Source organism: Nelumbo lutea, chromosome 8 (assembly GCF_056320005.1).
Source record: "Nelumbo lutea isolate HS-2025 chromosome 8, American lotus-T2T, whole genome shotgun sequence".
Taxonomy (NCBI): Eukaryota; Viridiplantae; Streptophyta; class Magnoliopsida; order Proteales; family Nelumbonaceae; genus Nelumbo; species Nelumbo lutea.
In genome coordinates, this window is record NC_142691.1 from 47,621,735 (window position 1) to 47,644,441 (window position 22,707).

General features: G+C 40.4%; 1 protein-coding gene across 3 annotated transcripts; it reads left to right on the forward strand.

The window, feature by feature from the left end:
* Positions 1–16,521: 16,521 nt before the first annotated feature.
* On the forward strand, positions 16,522–22,010 carry LOC148844026 (protein CHLOROPLAST IMPORT APPARATUS 2-like). 3 transcript variants are annotated; one of them, XR_016103679.1, is made up of 4 exons: positions 16,522–18,811; positions 19,327–19,479; positions 19,868–20,124; positions 21,585–22,010. XR_016103679.1 is itself a non-coding variant. In XM_088959301.1 (3 exons), exons 1-3 carry the CDS (start codon positions 17,804–17,806, stop codon positions 21,633–21,635), a joined length of 1,212 nt encoding a protein of 403 aa, XP_088815427.1. In that variant the 5' UTR covers positions 16,522–17,803; the 3' UTR covers positions 21,636–22,010. The 3 variants fall into 3 exon arrangements, 1 of the variants encoding a protein (XP_088815427.1); XR_016103680.1 differs by having other exon boundaries at positions 19,868–19,998; XM_088959301.1 differs by lacking the exon at positions 19,868–20,124.
* The last annotated feature ends 697 nt before the right edge of the window (positions 22,011–22,707 follow it).

Below are 22,707 nucleotides of genomic sequence, written 5' to 3' on the forward strand. Positions count from 1 at the left end.
TCTTGGTGGTCACTACTCCATCCCCATACAATGCAATCATAGGTTGGCCTCTTACACATGTTTTACGCGCAGTAGTGTTGACTTACTATATTGCGATGAAGTTCCCAACGGATTAAGGAGTGGGAGAGTACGAGGCGACCAACTTGAGTCCCGGAGGTGTTATGTGGCTGCCCTCAAAGGAATGAGGAGCAATCTACCTCGATGGAAGAGACGGTCCACATACCGGTGTCTGAGACCGAACCGACAAAGACTCTAGATCAGTGCACTCGTAAGCGAATCACTCCGAAATCAACTAGTAAGTTTTTTACTCAACAATTTAGACATTTTTTTCTGGTCCATAGTAGAAATGCCCAGAATTGACCCTTGTGTCATAACTCTCAAACTAAATGTGGACCCTTTAGTTTGGCCAGTCTGACAAAGAAAACGCAACTTTGCCCTAGAACGGTAGAGGGTAGTCGATGAGGAGGTCGGGAAGCTCCTCGCTACAAACTTCATTAGGGAGGTCCATTACCCGAGCAAGGTCACAAACCCAGTACTCGCGAAGAAAGCCAATGGCAAGTGGCACATGTGCATTGACTACACTGACCTGAACAAAGCCTGCCCAAAGGATTGCATCCCCCTACCCAGAATTGACCTTCTGGTAGATGCGACCTCGGGGCACGAGTTGCTGAGTTTCATGGACGCCTACTCCGGTTATAATCAGATTAGGATGGACACGACTGACCAAGACAAAATTGCTTTTGTAATCGAACTAGGGCTCTACTGCTATAAAGTTATGCCCTTTGGTTTGAAAAATACTGGAGCAACCTTCTAGCAATTTGTAAACAAAATTTTTGAGCCTTTGATTGGCAATAAAGTGGGGTGTTATGTTGATGACATGGTCGTGAAGACCCATTTCTCTAAATCTTTAATTAATGATTTAGACATTGTTTTTCAAATTTTGAGAAAATATAATATGAAATTAAATCCAAATAAATGTGTCTTCGACGTCACTTCGGAAAAATTTTTAGGCTACATAGTCAACCGACGTGGTATCAAAGCCAACCCAGAAAAGGTAAAGGCAGTTATAGATATGAGACCACCTCGTAAAATAAAAGATGTCTAGAGGCTGACTGGCCGGGTAGCAGCCCTAAGTCATTTCATGTCTAAGTCGGCAGGTCGATGCCTCCCCTTCTTTAAAGCAATTAAAAAGAATGAGACTTTCGAATTGACAAAAGAATGTAAGCTCGTGTTTGACAAGCTCAAAAGGTATCTAATTATCACTCTAGTTTTAACTCGACCTGAGGAAGGAGATGTTTTGAAGCTATACCTCTCCGCAAGTGACGAAATAGACAGCTCGGTGCTAATCAAGGAGGTAGACCGGATTCAACGGCCCATTTACTATGTAAGTAAGGTACTTCAGGATGTAGAGACCAGAAACCCCGACATCGAGAAGCTAGCATACGCGTTAGTGGTAGTAACTTGAAATATACGCCCATACTTCCAAGCCTAGACCATCGCCGTCCTTACGGATAGACCACTGAGGCACATCCTACTTAAGCCCGAGGTGTCCGGGAGGTTGACGAAATTGTCCATTGAGCTTAGCGAGTACGACATCCGGTTTGAGCCACGACCAGGGATTAAAGTCCAAGTCTTGGCGAACTTCGTAGTAGAATGCACGTTCAACGCACCGGGCCCTGAACTAATTGAGCCCGCTCGCACGTCGGAGGCATCAACTAGTGCGACACCGGTCCCGATCGTAGCAGTACCGACTTAGGATGAGGAGCCCTAGATCCTCCATGTCGATGGCTCGTCCAACCAGCGAGGAAGTCTGAGCGAGGTGAAGCTGGAGTATGCACTCCGGTTCAAATTCGAGGCATCGAACAACGAGGCGGAGTATTTGGCGCTAATTGTCAGGCTCAACTTAGCAAAGGAAATGGGAACGAAGCACCTCATCGTTTGTAGTGACTCTTAACTGGTAGTTAACCAAGTCAATGGTGACTACGAAGCTCTTGACTCAACTATGGCAGCCTACTTAACCAAAGCCAGAGAGATCCTACTGAACTTCAACTCTTGCTTCATCAAACAAATCCCAAGGTCTGAGAATGTCGAGGCCGATGCTCTATCACGACTAGCAAGCACGAGCAACACTATGCAGACTGTGTACAAAGAGGACCTACCTCGGCCCAACATTCTCAGGGATGCAGAAGAGGCCACTCCCATGTTGCAAGCGGAACTGAGCTGGATTGACCCGTTCGTTGATTATCTGCTCCACGGGACCCTACCTGCAAAATGCAATGCAGCTCAGAGGGTAGAGTGCCAATCAGCCAAGTACGTCATCATAGACAGACAGTTGTACAGAGAGATCATTCACACTCCCCTACCTACATTGCCTACGACCCACAGAAGTTGAGCTTGTAATTCACAATATCCATGAAGGTTTATGTGGAGAACACCTAGGGGGTAGGGCCCTTGCCCAAAAAGCATTATGACAGGGCTACTACTGGTGCACAATAGGGTTGTTAATAAGAATGCCCAACTCGACCAAACCGACCAACCTAGACCGACCTAACCCGAGTCGGTCGGGTTTTCATCAATACTGGTCAATTTCGGGTTGGGCAAATATATAAACTGATATATCGGGTCGGTTTCGATTTTTTGTGTGAAAACCGAAACCAGCCCGACCCGAACCGAACTAGTCTTCTACTAGTTCGGTTGTTCCTAGTTTGAGTAGTTTCCTACTTAATTATAAATAGTCTTCTACTAGAACTAGAAGGCCCATTAGGCAATTACAATTAGAATAGGCAATCTATTATAGTTTCTAACTTTCTATAGTCTTTTACACCAAATAGGCAACCCATTAGGCAATTGCAATTAGAATTCAATTAGGTGTCCTTTTGTACAGGAGTAAAACCGAAACTGACCCAACCCCTCAAACCGACTAGGTTGGTTTGGCCTATCAGTGGGTCGGTTTCGGTTTCCACCTCAGGTAACCCGACCAGGTCAGGTCGGTTGGGAAAACCCCAATAAATCGATCCAACCCGACCCGTGAACACCCCTTGTGCACAATGAAAGCGGATGCACTCGAACTCGTCAAGAAATGCGATAGATGTCAGAGACATGCCAACATCCTCCATCATCCTGCTGCCGATTTGAAGTATCTTACTAGCCCGTGGCCCTTCGTGCACTAGGGAATCAACATCCTCAGTCCATTTCCGCCGGCAACCGGACAAAGGAAGTTCTTAGTCGTGGCGGTAGACTACTTCATGAAGTGGGTGAAAGCCGAACCGCTAGTAAGCATTACAACCCGGAACGTGCAAAATTTCTTTTGGAAAAACATTGTGTGTCATTTCAAACTGCCCAAAGTCTTGATTTCGGATAATGGAAAGCAATTTGAAGATACTAAATTCCAGAACTGGTGCGCTGAGATGGGGATTCAGCAGAACTTCACTTCGGTAGCACATACAAGCAAACAAGTAGGTTGAAGTAACGAATAGAGCTATCCTCCTCGGGCTGAAAGCTCATCTTGCATGAGCTAAAGGGTTGTGGGTGGGCGAGCTAACCAACGTTCTTTGGGCCTACCGAACTACCATCAAGATAGCGACGGGTGAGACCCCCTTCAACCTCACATATGGTACAGAGGCGGTGATCCCGGTAGAGGTCAAAGTGATCACATTGCAATTTGAGGCTTATGATGAGGAAGAAAATAATGATGAGCTCTGTACCTTGTAGAAGACCTCGTAGAGGAGGTGTGAGACCTAGCCTACATCCGAACTGCATCATACCAGCAGAAAGTGGCCCGGGTCAAGAAGCGACAGTTTCGTGTCGGTGATCTAGTCATATGGAAAGTTATGGTACCTGAGCCCGACGTGGATAAGCTCAGATAGAACTAGGAAGGTCTATACCGTATAAGACGGGTGTACGGGGAAGACACATATGAGCTCGAGACTTTGGAAGGGAAGCCAATACCTCGAGCATGGAACATCGACAACTTAAGAAGGTACTACGTATGAGCCCACAACTCCAGGTATAAATTACTCATGAGATCACCGAGCTAGTAAAAAAGACAATGAGTTGGAGAGAGGACTATAAGTCACTCGTAGAAGCCTAAGGGCTATGGTGTCGAACTGATAAGAGACCTCGGCACGATAAAAGTCCTAGTTGCCTCTTCGGCATAGGCAGCTTTAAACTCAGTCGCTTTGGCATGGGCAAGGCAAAGTAACCCAAGCACAGACAGGTCTGGTATGTATCCTACAATATATGTTCACCCTAGCATACAATGACGATTAGATTATTCCTACTAGTGTCGAGCTTGCTAGATCGGGAGTAATCTATACTTAGAAAAATTTTCACTCCTTAGCTCGCCACTCAGGAGTAAGCTATACTTAGAAAGAATTTTACTTCTATTTGGTTTAGCTCGCCAGATCGGAAGTAATCTATAATTAGAAAAGTTTTGCACACAAAGATTGCAAAATACTTGTATTTCATTGATCAAAAAACTCTGGGTACATAAAAAAAAGAGAAAGATAACAATTGTCTAACCGAGCTTGGAAGCTCAGAACATTGAGCATTACAAAAGGGCGGGGTTCCAAGAAAAGAGGCATCAGTCTGTTCAGGACTCCTCATCCTTAACGGAGACTTCAGTAGGAGAATCTGTCTCCATATGGTCCTTAGCATTACCGGTCTCCTCTCTCTCGTCATCAAGCAGGTCATCATCACTCTCTGCCTCGGAGTCTGGATCCTCAGCGGCTTCAATGGCCATCTCCTTGGTGATCTTTACGTGGTGATGGCACTGAGGTCGAGGTGGGGAAATTGACGTCGAGTCAACTACCTACTGAGCTTGAACCCCTTCGGTAGCCCACTGTCTCAGCCTTGACCAACCTTTCCTGAAGCTTCACCGAAGACTTGTACTCCTCAACTGCCTTAACCTTGGCCTCCTCCATCGCCTAAAGCAAGATTTCAGTTTTTTCCTTCATGAGCCTCGAGGTTCTCGATCTCCCTCTTCAATGCCGCTTCACGCTCTTCGAGCTCCTTCTTCTCTATCACCAGTAGAGTTAGCAGCTCTTTCTTAACTCGCGCGTTGTTCTTCAGTTGGTTGATTTCATTGTGAGCTAAGTTAAGTTTAGTGTGGGCATTTTGGGAAGACTCCATGGCTTCGAGAGCCCGCTTTAGGTTCACCTTGGACTAGTAGGCCAAGGCGTGGATAGAGGAATTCACCTTCCAAGAGAAGAAAACAAGCATTAGTATACAAAAAATCCAAGTATAAGGCAACTTGAAAGATAAGTTGAAGAACATACCACCATACAATGTGTGGCCACTCGGGCCCTGAGCTGAGCAACTGGAAGTTTGCCCAACGAGCGACCTCCTTAGTGAACATTGCGTCCTTGCTCTTAAGAAAGCCGAACTTCAGAGTCAAAATGCTCTGGACTGGAGCATCGCTGCCCAAAGAGGTGGCAGTCGTTGGAACAGGCTCTGAAAACGTTGTCTCCTCGGGTATAAGGGGTGGGGTGGCCTTGCTCGGGTCCTCCTCAACCAGATCGATTATAGGAAGCTGCTCGACAACAGGTGGGTGTTCGGGCTCAGAAACAACGACCTTAGTGGTGGTAGCTTCAGTCTCGACGCGAGCCTTCTTGGAGGCTCTCTTCTTCTTCTTTCCCTTTTTCATGCTCCCAAAGAGCTCATCGGTAGGGATGTCATCCATGGCAAATGCGATAAGAAATGAGCTAAGTCAGATACAATATCGAAGTAAAATGAATGGAAAAAGTATAGCAAGGAGCAGCCTACCGAGAGTACTTAGGCCGGCTTGCATGAGTTTCTCCTCGGTCATGAAGTTTTTGAACTTTAGGCCGAGCTTCGCCCAAGATCGGACCTCCTCCCTTGTCTTTAGGTCCAGTCTAACGTCGAGGTCCTGGATGGCTGCCCTCCAATGAGTTGGAAAAGCCCACCCATCGGTGTTGCGGACCACAAAGTAGCACCTCTTCCAGGTCGGGGCTTTGTTAGGGGGCTCGTGCAATAGTTTGTACCCGGGACGAGGAGACAAGTAGTAAGTTCGCCTCTGCTCAGGCAGAATGCAGGACGAGTTCTTAATGGAAAGGATCAAAGAAAAGATGTCGAGGTCTAGGGGATGGTTGTAATCATGGAAAAGAGAAATGATCCCTACGATATTACGAATGGAGTTCGGGTGTAGCTCGTCTATGGTGATGTTAAAGAATTAAACAATTTTGATTATAAGAGGGCGAAGTGGAAGACACAGACTGGCTACGAGCTACTCCTTGAAGACCACGATCTCATTGTGATCATGATCCCAAGGAAAGTTGTCTAAGGGGATGCTATACACAAAGTCGCTAGGGAGTCTGTATCGAGCTACTAAGCCTAGGAGCCTGTCCGCAGTCATTGTTGACGGGCCAAAGTTGTCTGGCAGCCGACATCAGTGTGAGGTGGAAGCTGATTTGCCAAAAGCTTCTCGCTTCTACTGAGGTGAGTCGGCCTTGGGCGGACTGAGATCCACATCTTGTCCCGAAGTGAACACCTTGGCAGGATGAGGCTCCATGGTCTAAGCCGAAGTACCCACCTCAGCCCCAGCGGACTCGTCGCTCTCATCTAGAAGACTATCTAAGCTAAGGATAGACATATTAAAGGAAATGACAACATAATCAAAAAAGCAAAGGAAGGTGGACTCACCAAAAGGAAGACCAAAGAAAAAGAGACGACCTTGGACCTAGAAATACTTGACACCAAACTGGAATACTTGAGTGCGACCTCAAAAATTGTTGACTTGCGGATTTGTGGCGAAGAAAATGGGCCCTTTGGCCCTTATTTATAACCAGTATATCTGGGAATCAGCGGTCAAGATCAACGTGATTTGATGGCTCCTAGGAAAATTGGTTCCACGCCTACCGAGGTTGAAATCGATTTAACGTTGTTTTGACGTCTACGGAGTCTATAATCGGCTTGACGTCCGCATGTACCAAGTACGTGATTTGGGTCACTTCCTAGTTGAGTTGAACGGTCAAACAGGTCCGACCAACGACTTCCCCTCCACATCACCTAGACTTCGTGCCAAATCCACCTAAGCTTGGCATGAACTCCCTGCCGAGTCAGGACCCTTGCCACGAGGAGTGGGGGGCAATTGATGAGGGGTAATTTGGCACGGACTAGTAAATAAAGGTCACGTGGACGTGATCTTCCTGTAGGATGACAACTCAGCAAGGGAAGCCTAATTAGCAGTATGCAGAGTTCAGATGTTTGGCCACCTCGGCATAAAGTCACCTCGACATAACGCTACCTCAGTGCCTAATTGAGTTCGAGGTCCAGGAATCGAAGTGACATGTAATCAATTCTAGTAGCTTCCTACCAGACTCCAAATAGTATGGGATCACACCGCATAACGGCAGGCCTTATCTTCTCCCCGCACGAATCGGGTGGCGACAATAAGGTTCATTGACTGATACATTACTCCCCGACTAAAGTGAAAACAGATCTCGTCCATTCAGGCCACAGATCTCGGAATTGTTTCGGGAAACTCGCGATAGCTCAGCTATATAAAGGCATCAATCCCTCCATGGTCCAGGTATGCACGATTACTTGCATCCAAGCTCTTTAGTACTCAAATTCTTGCTCGCAACCACAATAGAATACTGACTTAAGCATCGAAGCGACCTCCCCAGGTCATCCACCCAGTCACTCTGATCTCTGCTTTGCAATTTGCTCCAACTCATCACTTGAATACGTCCAAACAACCCTTCAGCTAAGAGCTTCCAGATTGCACATCATCAATCCTCTTTTCTGTATGTTTAGGATATCAACACCAGATCACCCGAATTCACCTGCCACATACTTTACACTACCCAGACATTCTGAGAAGAGATTAGATAATCTGATTTGGAAGAATGGAATTTATCTTTTCACTAGAGTCCTTTAAATTGATCAAGAATTTAAAATATTAAAATGAATGCCCAAAAAACTTCTATCATATTGAAATTGGTAATTAAGGGGAGGGTACGCTTTGGCACGAACTAATTTGTTTAGTTCCTTTATTATATGGCTGAATTCCAATCATTAATTTGCAATCAGTATGTGCACAAATCCATGAAATTTCCCTTGGAATTACAAATACCCCATAAGCCATTAGCCAATAATCCCTAGGTTACCCCAAGATGTATCATCCATCTAACCTAGAGATTAATTGTGTTGATACATGGACTGAACATTTTGTGATGAATTGGGAGGACTTAAGGATGTCATTGGGTCGGGTTAGGTGATAAACCTGCACTGATGCGACCCTATTGGGTTGGGGTCGGGTCAGTTTTAATCGGGTTTTGGGTTGGGCTGACCTGTACTAAATCGAGCCTTTCACAAGGTTCAAAATATGGATACTATCCAATATGCCACTTGGGGCATAAAGGCCCGCTTCTATTTTTTTAGTTTTTTGCCTGGTTAAGAGGGACCGATTTAAGCGCTGTCTATCCCCTGAACCAGGTCAGACCCCAAAAACACACACTGTAGGGGTGTATTGGCACTATTGTCTTGAAAATCTTCTGGTCAGTTTGGTTTGCAGTTGGAATTGGAATTAGAATCAATTTTTCTTTTAGAATTGGAATGATCTATTCCCATAATCTGTTTGGTTCAGGCAGAAGGCAGAATGAGAAATGGAATCAGTTAGAATGGGATTTTATTCCCAAGGGAAGGGTAGGAAATGGCCATTCCTTCAAATGGGGGAATACCATTCCACCAAAAATAAAAATGGAATTCCGATTCCCTCCAATCAAACAGTTGGAATTGGAATTCCAATTCCCATTCTAGACCCCTATTGCTGTGAAGGAAACGGGGACCTTAGTATATAATAATTGGATATAGATATGCTATACATGAGACAAGCGGTGAGGGTGAGCAAAAAAAAAAACCAAACCAAAAATTCGGTTACCAAACCAGTCAGTTCGGTTTTGGTTAACTAAAATTGAAAACCGGTGGTTAATCGAACCAACCAATATACATATATTTATATATTTTATGTATATCTATATATATTAAATATATATATTATATTTTTTATACATTATAAATTAATAAATATGTATTATATATAAGTATGTATTTATAATATATAATATATAATATATTATTTATTGTTTAAAATATAACATTATATATTTCTAGTATTTTATTATATATTTATATATATTTTTTATAATAAATATTGTAAATAATAAAAAACCAATAAATCGAATCGATGATTAACCAAACCGATCAACTGATTAACTGATCGGCTTCAATTCAATTTTGATTACTGATTTTCCAAAAACCGAGAACCCTGGTTCGGCTTCAAAAATTAGCCACCGAACCGTGAGCACCCCTATATTGGGCGATCGGGTCGTGTTTTGGGTTGGTATTACTTCGGGTCGGATTTGGATTTAGGCAAACCCGTACCAATAGAAGGACTCTATGCGACTATGCCCTCAATAGTCAAAAGATTGCATATAGATCAGATGGTGAGACCGTGAGAAGTTATTTGTATGACACTACTTGGCATGGGAACCCTCGGTGGAGCTGAAGCAATGGTGGGTCCTGATCCTTTCATCGTGGGCCACGTGGAAAATTAAGAGGCTGGGTCACTGCAGGCCCCACATATCTGACGTTCTTGATGATATTGCCAATGATTTTTCTGCACATCAGGAAGCAAATAACGTGGTACGACACCTCATAAGGTTCATCTGATTGGGATGATTTTTGAGCCAGCCAACCCAGAGTAATCTCTTTCACGTTCTCGTCTATCGTCTTTCACAGCTGGCAACTTTTGCAAAGGGGAAGAATGGGAAAAAGAAAGGACAGAAAAAAAGGGTTTGTGGGTCCTACGTCAACAACTCAACATACTCTAATTCTTGGTTCATTAATTAAACCGGATTTTGATTTGCAGACAGCAAACTGCAGCGGTTCTTTCAGGGAATTACGTAAGCAATGACAAGAATGTTTTTATTTTTTAAATTCTTACTTTATTTTAGTGAAGCTTATAAAGGTGTGAAATATATGAAATTAATTTATATCTTTATTCTTTAATTGTACATACGCATGGCGCATGGCATGTGCCCCAGTGGAAAATAAAAACACGCTCTTGAAATGTGTTATTGTTTTGTAAAGCAAAAACCAAGTTGATCGTATTTATGAAAAATATTTGGCTAACTTCGCCTTTCAATAAGTTCTTTATCTAAGAGAATGTTCACTTTAGTCATAAGATTTTATTATTAAAATAGACAATTTTTAATAAGTTATTTTGTTCTATCCAAGTGCTGGCAATTTTTTTACAGGCGAGAAAGTTATTTATCAAAATCGCAATTGAGCTAAGGAAAATAAATTTTTCATAGACACCACATAAATCTGAAAAAAAAAAACATGGGTTTCTTGGTCAATGGAAATTAAAATCCTATTCACCAACTTTTCCCCCCTCAAAATTCCAAAAATGAACAAACCCTTCATGCTTTCAAAACCCTCAAAATGATGGCTTTTAAAACAAAAATAAATTTTATAATATATATATATATATATATATATATATATATATATATATTATAATTTATGGAACATGATATTAAGAGGATGTACAACTTGGATGATTTATAATATTATCTTAAGCAATAATTTATCCAATCAATTATGGACATGTACAATTTGTGGGATAATTTATCCAATCAATTATGGATGAAAACAATCATAATTTAAGCCAAAAATAAATTGAAATAATAATGGATAAAATAAACACTAATACATAACTAATAAATATAAAATAAATATATGTCATTATAATATTATCTTAAGCAATAAACAATTTTAAAAAATTCAACATAAATTAAAATATGTTAAAAGATTAAATAAAATGAGGGTATTTGGACCATTGTAACACAGGTTCAATACACCAAATTCTTCCCGCAAATTGTCTATGCCATAGTGTGGTCCATCCACGCTGAATCCTTCCCACAAATTGTCCATGCCACATTTTATCGTGGATAGGACCAAATCCAGGATATATTCACACTATTGAACACCAACTAAATAACCAGATGAATTTGAACAAGAAATTCAAGAGAATTCTTTTGCTTCAATTTTAGAAACAAAAAACATGTTTTATGTATTCTGTTTTAAGAAGTAATTTGTTTTGATGATTTTCATTTGTTTTAGGAACTAAATAACAATAAAAACAATTCGCTTTGAAGAATGCCCAACAATATTTGTTCTCCAAAATATGTTAAGATTTCCAAAACATGAATAGTTTTCTTAGGAAAAAAAAAAAAACAAAACAAAACCAACTTACTTTACTTCTCAAAACAAAAGCATAATTCCGGTATATGTATCAATTACTTTGTTGACATGGCAATTTCAAAAGCAAAAGAAAACAAAAACATTTACCCCTTAAGAGGTGTTTTACCATATGAATATTTTTGTTTTTGTTTGTTTTAGAAATTGACACATCAGAAAAAAAATTGAAAACATGCTCTTCATTCTTGAATTGTGTTTTTGTTTTGAGAAAAAAAAACAAGTTAGTTTTATTTTAAAATATAATCCAAGTTTTTTAAAAATCAAAATAATGGGTTTTAAAACAAAAAAAAAATGTGTACAGATATTGCATGATTCATGAAAGGTGATCAGAAATATTATATGATTTAAAACAAAACATGACTACAAACCAAAGATTCAAGAATACGTTTTTATGTTATAAACAAACAACACATATACAACCTACTAGTGAATGACCCCGTACTAAGTATGGGCAATCAGTAATGTTAAATTTATATTATGGAATCAATAATGTTAAATTTATATTTATTAAAATTTCAAGAAATATTTATTTCAAACTATAGTTTTTTAATAATTATTAGAATATGGATAGTTTTCTTTTGTTATGATACTTAAAGGGTTAATGATTAATTGAGATTGATATATTGTAGGCGAAAGTGGTTGTTGATAACTATTTTTATATTTTCTGCATTTTTTAGGAATGGATTGAAAATGGTGGTAGTGGGTTGTCGGCTTTAGTAGCAACTTTTCAAAAAATGCTATATGTCTAGCTTTTCACAAAAATGAGAAGGCCATGTGTCTGAATGGTGGGGGGCTATAGCCTAATTGTGAGTTGTGGGCCTAAGTAGGAATTTTTCAGAAATTGCCATGTGTCTAGCTTTTTAGAAAATGAGAAGGCCACTTGTCTAAATGGTGGTAGTCGGCTTTAACAACAACTTCTCAGAAAATGCCATGTGTCTAAATTTGAAAAAGCCACGTCCGAATGGTTGGGGTTGTAGCCTAAAAGCCTTTCTTTAATATATATATAGTTTTAATTTGTTTTTGAAACTCACAGCAAGAAGAAACAATTCACATTGAAAACACCCCCTAAGGCTATGTTTGGTTTGAAGGAAAGATCGGGAAAGGAAGGAAAAGACAGGCAAACCAATACAAGGGTTGTAATGGTTTTCCTACCTTTCCCTCCCTTTCCTTACATTTTCCTTCTAACCAAACATAACCTAAATTTCTATTGAAAAACTTGAAATTTAGGCCCATTATGTTGGAAGACCGGTCATTTCTTCATTTGCCCTTGGGTCACAAAGTATGACAACTTGGCTTGCTTGTTCCATACAACCCTAGGAAGCAATGTTTTAAAAACCAACCTGAAATCATAACCGTTCTATCCATCGATTTCTAGATTGATAGTAAAACCGCCCGATTTGAATGGACAAACCATTCTAACAAAAAAAGTTTAAAAATAAAATAAAAATTAAATAAAATAAAAAATAACCAAAAATCATTGAATGGATCAATGATTTGACCATTTAGAAAAATGGATCATTGAACAATTAAACGGTTTTTGGCCAAGGACCAAATTTGTAATAAAATAGAACTGGTTGTTTAGACGGTTTTTGGTACGAACGGTTGGATCGTTAGAGTCAAGAACAGTTTGAAAACATTGCTAGAAAGAACCTCCGATATGTCATGCAAGACCCATGGATCATGAAGTTTGAACCCATGGAATCAAGCTTTTCCACCATTGTTGAAGAAACATATTTGAGCTAAAAAGAAAATGAAAATGAAAAGAGTAGAAAAAAGATTCCATCTTATTGGCTCCTAAACTTATGGAAGATTGAGTATGCTTATTAGAGTAACAGTATATATAGCCCTAAAGGAGGGGACCAGGTGCCCTAGATGAGCAGTCCAGATCTTCTATGGCATGAGAATATGGGCATTTTCTTTCGGTCTTTTGGCACTTTCTTTGCAAAGCATCTCTAGGGCTTGGGTGATCACAACTCAAGATCTAAACAACAGCTTTTGTACTGTCACCAGACACAAACTTTGTTCTTCAGTATATCCCATACAAGTGGTTCAAAACTCACTAACCCAGACAATTCAATGGATCCAGTGGGACCCATTTAACTTGTCCAAAATGCAGCCATCTCAACCGTTGGTGAAATGGGATCAGTGATGGACCACCCCATTCTTTGATTTGAATCGACAGGTGGGGCCTGTGGCACGTGTAGCCTCAGTACTTGACTGTCAGCCAAGGTCTTGTCCATCATCTCCTGCTCTTTGCTGCATCTATCTTGTTTGAAATACAGGAGATAAGCTTGGAGGAATAAAAAGAATACAAGAAAGAAAAAAAGAAAAGATGTCACAACTCACATGGATCATGAAATCTCTGGTGTTAGACTCTTTTTTTCTTCTGTTGTTATCCACTATTAGAGGCCATTGGATCTCCAAGTCACCCTTTAAAAAGATAAGGAAACCTGGCTAAGTCTGAGATGAATTCAAAGTCAAGAGGATTCTGGGATGGTACTTTTGCCAAGTCTCTTGACTCTCTTCTTCATACTTCAAACTTCAAACCATGTTTTTCTCAGCATTATCTGAACCTCCAAAAACAATTAATCTGAAACCTTCATAGAATCACACTTTCTATATGGAACCTGGAAGCAACAACTTTTCAAATCTCTCGGTTTTCTTTGATTACACACTTAAATCACCTCAGTTGCTGTTAGAATCTAGCTGGAGGTTGAACCAGCCCAGTCAATAAATGGGGTGATGACTATGGTTTAAAGTATTGATGTACCTGATACACATGGTCATGCATATCGGGTGTTTAAATGGCACATTTAACATAGGGAGAATGATGGTTCAGCCCAGCGTTAGAATTTATAGACTCGAAATACATTTGGGGTAGATGTCAGTTCGTAATTTATATTAGTTCAATATAAGTGCATAAAGTGTGGGTTTTATGTTTCTAGTTCTGCAGTGGAAATTAGAAATTTGCATTGAGTCTGTTCGTACTTTTCCGTTTAATATATTCTTTTTTCAAATTTTGACGGGAATCAGCCTTAACCATGCATGTCTTTGAAAATAAGAAAACCCATTATACAATACATTCAATACATTGCCATATTTTGAACCTTGGTGATCAATAAAACAAAAAATTCAATTTACCATAGATTCAATGGATCAATTGTTTCAACTATGTGGTTCAATGATTCAGTTGGTGTGAATAATATCTACAAATGAAATAAAAATTAGGGGTTGCAATTCCTAAACCCAGCTGGTTTTTGTTCCCAGTAGGGTTTGGCTCATTCCAACTTGATTTTTAACTTTCCACGTGACTGAATCGCAACCGCCCATGTGCATGTGTGTGTTTAGGGTGTCAACCACAGACCACCACCCAAACTGACCCTCCACAAAATTGACAAAACCCAGATTTGTGATAAAAAATTAGACAACTTGTCCTTGTTTTCCAGCACAGTACTGTTGGCTAATCTAGATTGGGTTCCAAACTTGGGTTCAGCTAGGGCTGGGCATTTTAGCGCAACTTGACAAGGGCTTCACTCAGCCTATCTAAGAGAAAACCCATTGGCTCCTCTAGTTTAGACCAAGCAATTTAGAGCATAAAAACCATTCCCAACTCATCCAGTTCAATCAATCAGAAGTTCCATTTCATGTACAACTATTGCTAGGCCAATCCAACTGAGAATCCTTCACTCAGTAGCTTGTAACGATACTAAGAAGCTAAGAAGATAGGATTTTGTGATAGCCAATCTCAGGCAGTTGGATAAGATTTCTTCCATGAATTAGCGGATGTAATCTCTTGGTTCCAATTGAGGGCCCTTATTGATGAGATTTGACTACTGTAGTTTTCTTCCTCTTCATTCTCCAATTGATAATTATGCAACTAGACATGGAGGTGGACCCACAATGGAATAGAAGGTTAGAGAGAGAGTAGAAAACAAATATTAAGGCAAAGAATAAATATTATATAAAATTAATATTTTATTTTAATTGTATAGTCTTTTAACTAAAACTATGGCAAAAACAATTATTAAATTGTAGAAAATTGAGTATTTAATTAATTTTTGAACCACAAAATGAAAAGCATGGCCGAAGACATGTCTTGTCAGATATTTTATTAAAATATCCAACCAAAAAATTAGGTTTCTAATGGGTGATGATGCCCTCCTTAGCAAGCAAACCCATCCTGACCCCTCCTCAAACTCAACCCATTTGATTGGAATCCTCAGTCCACAAGATTAACCACAAGGGTGGAGGGGGATTTTATCATCAAAAGGATCAAAATAAAAGATTCCAAAATAAGGAAGAGTGTGCAATTCAAGATGTGAGGCATGAAGTATTCTATCAATCTCCTAGCTGAAAAGTTCCAATCCAACAGTTTTTATCATTGGAAGGATAAATCCAACAGAGGAGGAGCCCACCAATCTGGCCCCCTAGAAACCCTAGAAAAATGACACATGGTATCATCAGTCCATCAGAAACAGGAGAAACCACACCAAAATCCTAATCTTCGTTTATTCTAATCATAAGCCATTGAACCTCGAGTGCCCAACGTATGACAACGATCCGCCACACAAAAGCGGAGCAAAAGGAACCAAAAAGGTTCAAATCATTGCTCCACCACGCGCCAGATCCAAAAAACAGCCATCTCTCTACATCCATGTGAAATATCCTGTTAACAATAAAGTTCATGCCACGTGGGACCTAAAAATCTCCATCTGCCAATCGGCTTTAGCCACGTCATCAGATAAAGTTCGTAGGTTGTACGTGACTGGTATATCTTGTTGGGAGGAGAGAGAGAGATGGACAGAGTAAATCCCATATGGTTATATATTTTACCCATAAAGGGATGTTGCGGTTGTGCCATTTTTACCAAAACACCCTCACTTGCATCACAAAATTACACTTGCTAAACTTGATAACCAACCGGGTTAGTTTGTAGCTTGTTTATAGGGTGGGTCCGCAGAAAAACTTGTTTGGACCCAGCGCCACCAATCAATCCACCATTGATTCGGGTCATGTAGAAAACTCAGACTTTAATCAAATGGTTGTGAATTCGGCGAATTTGGTGAAGGGTAATATTGTTAAAAGAAATAAGAAGAGGTCCATTTTGGTAATTGAACTGGATAAAATAATTGCACTGCTGAGACAGGTACAGAAGAGAGCAAAAACCAAACGTGGTCCAGAGACTCCCAGGGCAAAAAACTGATGAAAACGAGCTTTGTCGCTTCCTCTGTTTTCATCGCCAACACTCAACTCCTCTTTGTATCTAATCTGATCTCTCCCCCTGCGAGAGAGAGAGAGAGAGAGAGTCCAGAGGGAGGGTTCTGCGGTTTCTACACCGCTTAACGGAACATTTCTTTTTCACTGTTCTGTGCCGCCTCGTGACTCACCGAGTAGAAAAACCTCCTCTCTTTAAATGATGTTTCCCCATCGTCTCCCCCTGTTTTTTTGCTAAATTTACTGTGAGATCGAAATTTCGGCCTTCTTTTCTCAATTCCCTATCGGTAACTTCCCACTTTGAGCCTTTTCTTATTCCTTTGGAGCAAAGCCCATCTGAGGATAGGGCCGATAGACTGGATTCTGGGGTTCCGTGTACTCTTCCGGATTTCTCCAAGTGGGTATTTAGGGTTTTGGCAGGGTTACTTTACTTTTAGTTTCAGTAGGAGATATATAGAGTACATTGTTCTGGAGTTCGAGCTGGGTTTTAGGGTGTTTGGGATCTGCTTGGCTCTTCGTTTACAGAGATAGATGTTCTAAAGGGGTAATTCTCTTGTTTCCGAAGCCAAAACTTTCTCCAATTCTCTAGATTTGAACTTTCCTGGACCCAAACTATTGGAATTCGAAGTGGGTATCTTAGAACAGAGAGTTTTGTTTGACAGGTTTTTGCAGAATCCTATCTCATTTTTAGTGGGATATTCAGATTCTAGCTTCTTCCTCCCCTGTTTTTAATTTCTTTACCTTCTTGTAAATGTTTCTTTTTTTGGGGTACTTTTTGGCTTTTCTGCTCTTTCTTTTGTATATATTCTACGACCTTTGATAAGACTTTTGGGGTTTAGGGTTTTGTACTTTTCTATATATTCAGTCTCTGCAACTAGTCTAGTCTTGTTTGGTATACTTCCTTCCCTTTTCATTGCAATTCAGTTAACTGTAAGCCTCTTTCAGTTCCTGTAGCCTTTTCAAATCTTTCCTTTGCTTCCTTCTTGATGCACTTAGATTTTGAATTGAATTCTCAGTGTTCTCCTTCTTGGTGCAATTGGATTTTGGCCTGAGATTTTTATCTGGTTCTCAGGGTCTTTGAATTCTAGCTTGGTTTTGAGTTAATAGGTTTTCTGTTACATTCCATAGTTAGCTCAATTCAGTTCTTTTTCTGCCAGATTTCCAGCACTTGAATATCACCTAACTCGGGACCATTCCCTGAATTTGTTCAAGCTTTTGTAGTTTACTCTGAATCCTTTCTGGGGTTCTCTTACTTAGTTTCATCTGCAGTAATTTGAGGGGTTTGAGGCTTTCTCAATCGACAATGTCTTCGTGCTTGAGTGGTGGTGGGCGGACATATAGCTTCGAGCTTGACATCATCAAATCCCCATCTACCTCGTCCAGAACTTCTCAGTCCTCTTCTCCCTCTTCAACCGTCTCTGAATCTGGCAATTCTCCCCTTACAATCTCTACCCGGAAACGAGCACCTCGAAAGCGTCTGAACCAAGCCTACAACGAAGCCGCTGCTCTCCTCTCCACCATCTACCCCAACATCTTCTCCACAAAAAGCCTCGGAAAGCCCTGCAAACACACCAAAGTATACGACTTCTTCTCTGAAGAACCGTCCGAATTGCTCCCGCCCTTTCCGGGCCTCGACACAGCCGGATTCCTACTGCATCAACTGGCCCCCGAAAAACCCACTTTCAGAATCGAGTCAAAGCCTGCGAATTCAGGAGAAAAGCCATGCCAAAGCCCGTCAGAGAACGATTGCCCAGTAAATTCTTCGAGTCCATGTGATGAGTATGAGGAGGATTTCGATGCGGAGTCAATTCTCGACGAGGAGATGGAAGAGGGAATCGACAGCATCATGGGGAATCTCAGTGTCAACAACAATTCATACGATGAATCCAATACGTCCTGTTACAGTGGCCAAATCGATACTTGCTACGCAAATCCAACGGGGTTGGGTTTTGGCGGGAAATTCGAACTTGGGTTCGGGATGGTTGGAGGAGTCCGAGCATTGAGACACGTCGACGATGGAGATTGGTGGAGGTTCCCAGCAGTTGATGTTCTTTCCATCTCGCCTAAATTGAACAAGGCTTCATCAGAAAAGGAGAAAAAGAAGAACAAGAACAAAGTGGAACAGAAAGAAGAAACGAAGGGCTCTGCTTCCCCTGCAGACACATCCAACTCCAACTCGAACAAATCAAATCCCAAGTCGGGTCTGTCGCTGAAATTGAATTACAACGAGGTTATTCTCGCATGGTCCGATCGTGGGTCGCCGTTCTCCGACGATACCCCGACAACCGATGCCTCAGAATCCGACATTCATGTACGTTTCTCATTTCCCACCGGAAAAAACCGAAGGTGTAGCACAATTTAAAGTTTTCGGAACCAAAATCCTAAAACACGCCCGATGCGTATTTACACATCGTTTCGTGAAGGACCGTGTGGCGTTCGCACTACGCACCCGACGTATTATAACGTCTCCAAACTGAAACTTTTTCAAGATTTACCTACCGGAATTTTGCACTACTTTTTTAAGTTTTTTTTGTCAAAAATAGTTTCTGGGCTTTTCTCAGGTGAGGCGATTCAGAGTTCAGACTCATACTTTGTATGTGGTCCATCTTGCCTAGCACTTAATTCGGCCCATGGGCTCCCAATAAGTGCCCAGTACGCAGTACAACAGTACCGCTTAGTTTTATTTGCAAGTTGCAACTTTGCAACCGCTTAATGAGGATATTTCGGTCGTATTATTTTAAAAAATATTTTGGAATTTGACCAAAAAGCCAGAATGTTTTTGCAAATGACTAAAGTACAAGTTTTCTTTCACTTGGCACTTGGCAGGCCAGACTCGCTCAGATCGATTTGTTTTCAGAGAACGGAGTGAGAGAAGCCAGTGTGTTGCGGTACAGGGAAAAGAGAAGGACGCGTCTCTTCTCTAAGAAGATCAGGTACCAGGTCCGCAAGGTCAACGCTGATCGACGGCCTAGAATGAAGGCAAGTCCTCTCAGTTCTGACACTCTTTTGTGAGACACGTGGCACTTAATCAGGTTCACGTGGCATGTAGCCCCTACATCCAAACTTCTGTGATGCATGCATGGGTGTCTCGCATGCATGTAGGAGATGGGGCACACATCTCTCTTGCTTTCTAATTCTGCTTCTGGCTTCGGGAAGCTGGAAGTTGGAGGTTTCCACTGGTGGGATCCACACATCCAGCGTGCCATGGTTCTGGGTCTCTCTGAGATTATACAGATGGCAACATTCTGTGTGCCTGTGAAACATGGAGAACCTTCAAAGTTCAAATCTGAATACATATAATGTGAATAAACGGTTAAGATCATCTGGGTGACTGTCATTCTTGTCACGATTATGTCTTGTGTCGCAGGCGTGATGTTTCTCAGCCCTTGTTGCAGTGTTGCACATGTAATGTTACTCACTTATTCCTCTTTTCATGTTGGTTGGGCTGGATGTGAACAAAGCTTGACACCAATCCAACGGTTACATGTTTGCCCTCATGTGAGTGGTCTCCCTCTACGGCATCATGATGATGATGATGCCCATGACCATGAGGTTGCATAATGTCATTGTAATGGGGTTATGATTTGAAAGTAAAATCTATGGGTGAATCCATGAAAATGAAAAGTAAGTAGATCATTGGATTCTCTACATAATTGGTAGCTTTTTTATTTATTGTGCAATTTTTATTTAATTCATTTTTACTTCTTTTTTTTCATTCTTTTATAACTTTTTGAACCTTTATGGATATAGTTTAAATATTCTGAAAGCAAAAAATGTGCAATTACAATCAAAACATAGCATCTAACTGCATATCAAGAATATTTTTCATACTTCTATGTTAAATTTAAGGCTGCAACTTGGGCCTGGTTAGTACTAACCCAACCAGGTGGGATTGGGTTGAGTCAGGTTGATGCTCGGTTAGTGTTAGGTTGAAATTCATGAACCCAACTTTACTTTGGATTGGATTAGGGTTGACCTCTTAGGTATTCCGACTCTATAATATATGTCATATATAAATATATGTTATATGCAATATATAACATGTATTGATTTGTTTAGATGCATGATATTTATATAGCCCCCACCACATAGTATCATGTATTTCTTTTAAGATAATCACATCACTTAGTCCTAATCGGAAAGACTAAAACCTTAGTAACATTATTTTATGTTTTTTGAAAATTTTATTCATCTCCTTTCTGTTGTTTGTCGCTCATAAAAGATTTACCATAAGTCATAACTCATAATAAACTATAGTCATTTCTAACATTTGTTTTTCTGAATTTTATACCAAAAGAACAAAAGAAAAGTCAACAAACAAATATTAATGAAACATAGGATTAATATATAGAGTGAAAGTTGTATTTAGATCTAAACTCAAGAAATTCTATGAGGTTTTAAGGAATGAGAATAAGGTTGGATTGGATTGGTTTGGTTTGGGTTAGGATTAAGATTGGAGGTTTTGAACTTAGAATTGAGCTAGAGTTGGACTCAACCCAACCTAACCCGCCCGACTTACGGCCCTAGTTAAATTCATGAAAAGATATTTCTTACGTGCAGCCCGATGTCTACACTTTTTGTTTTCAGAAAATTCCATCTCCTAGAGGTCCCCCGATCCCCTGTCAAGACACTTTTTTTCTTTTTATAATATACATACTTTCCATGGTCAGTGACCATATCAGAAATCCACATGAGGTCCCCTAGGCTCTGCCCCTGCTAAACCCATAACACTCTCAACCCTAGTGAATGTGGAATTCAATCGTAAAATCTCTCTACATCCAGCCCAAAACCCTGTTTAGCCAGGCCAGTTGGAACCAACAAATAAATTCGGGTGAATAGATGAGCCTACTTTTGGAATTTTGCTTCAAAGAATGGAATTGAATAGAAGGGCATCATTATAATCTTGCAAGCACTTTTCTAATAACAAATGCCTAACATAAGGGTGTAGAGGTATTGGAAGGTCAGGGTAAGTTGAAAGAAAACCAGAAAGGTGAAAGGGTGTTTCACATGCATGCCACTTTACAAGAATGCCCTTTAATGGTACTTCAGCATAGTAACTAATTGGGTTTGTTGTTTGGATGCAGGGTCGGTTTGTTAGGAGGCCAAACTCTACATTGGGTGGTGGTCAAAAGTGAAGGGGAAGTTGTATGGGTTGTGAGCATGCTACTCCTTTTTCTCAATCTTCCTAGCATCTTTAGCAATTTTCATTTGAGTTCTTTTTCAGAGAGAGAGAGAGAAAGAGAGAGGAATCTGAATTGATGGAAGAAACCACAGCACTATAAGTTTTGTTCACAATTTTTTCTCACCTTTTTTATTTGTTTTCTTTGTCTCCATAAGATGTTCAGGCTACCAATTTGACACAAAATGTGAATGCCTTTTGGTGGAGAAAATAGTTTTGTTCTCACTGAAAATCACACAAATGAAAGCATGTTGAATGAAGTTGTATTGGATTGGTTACTTCAGAAAAGAATAAAAAAAGCATTGAAAAGAGTGCTTCTGCATTCTAGCAAGAATGTTTGTTTCCTTGATCTTCACTTGAGTTTTTCTCGGGTTTTCCTTGTTCTATCTTAAATTTAATTTAAATTTGTTCAAGGCTCAGATGGGGCTATTTGGGAGCTTCCCTATATATCAAGCAAAGGTTTGAATTGATACTAGAAGTGTAACTAGGGCAGGTTCGGGTTGGGCTTTTGTCAAATTTTGAATGGACCCCTTTGAAAGGCCCAAGCCCAAAGCAGTGTAGAATGCTAACTTGGACCAACTCGAGTTGTGCCCCTTATTAAGTGGGTTGATTTGCGCTGAACTGGATTAGACTGGTCTTGGTGTTAGATATTAGGCCGTGTTTGGTTAGATAATCAGTTTGGGATTGATCTGGTTTTATTCTGATTAATAATCAGTTCGGGATTGGTACAGGCTGTTTTCAGAACCATACCTGCCCTGTTGATAGCCTTAAGCCCAACATGGATAGCTTATAAGCTATACTATTTTGTAAAAGAAAATCCAGAGAGTCCAAATTGGCTGTTAATCAGTCATTTGAATGACTACATATCTTCAGCTCAGTCCTCCCAAACAGGTCGTTCATGTACTTTCCATAGCTTATGGTTCAAGCCAATTAAAAGTCTATTTTCTCAGCTCTATCAACATATTTTTGTTTTGTTTTCCAGTTTCTTCAGTGTAGACAATTTTAATTAGTAAGATGAAGATATAAGT

Coding starts and splice junctions, on each gene's coding strand:
- LOC148844026 (XM_088959301.1), top strand. CDS start 17,804: ATGTCTTCGTGCTTGAGTGGTGGTGGGCGGACATATAGCTTCGAGCTT. Junction 18,812..19,326: donor CCTCAGAATCCGACATTCAT/GTACGTTTCTCA, acceptor GGCACTTGGCAG/GCCAGACTCGCTCAGATCGA. Junction 19,480..21,584: donor ATCGACGGCCTAGAATGAAG/GCAAGTCCTCTC, acceptor GTTTGGATGCAG/GGTCGGTTTGTTAGGAGGCC.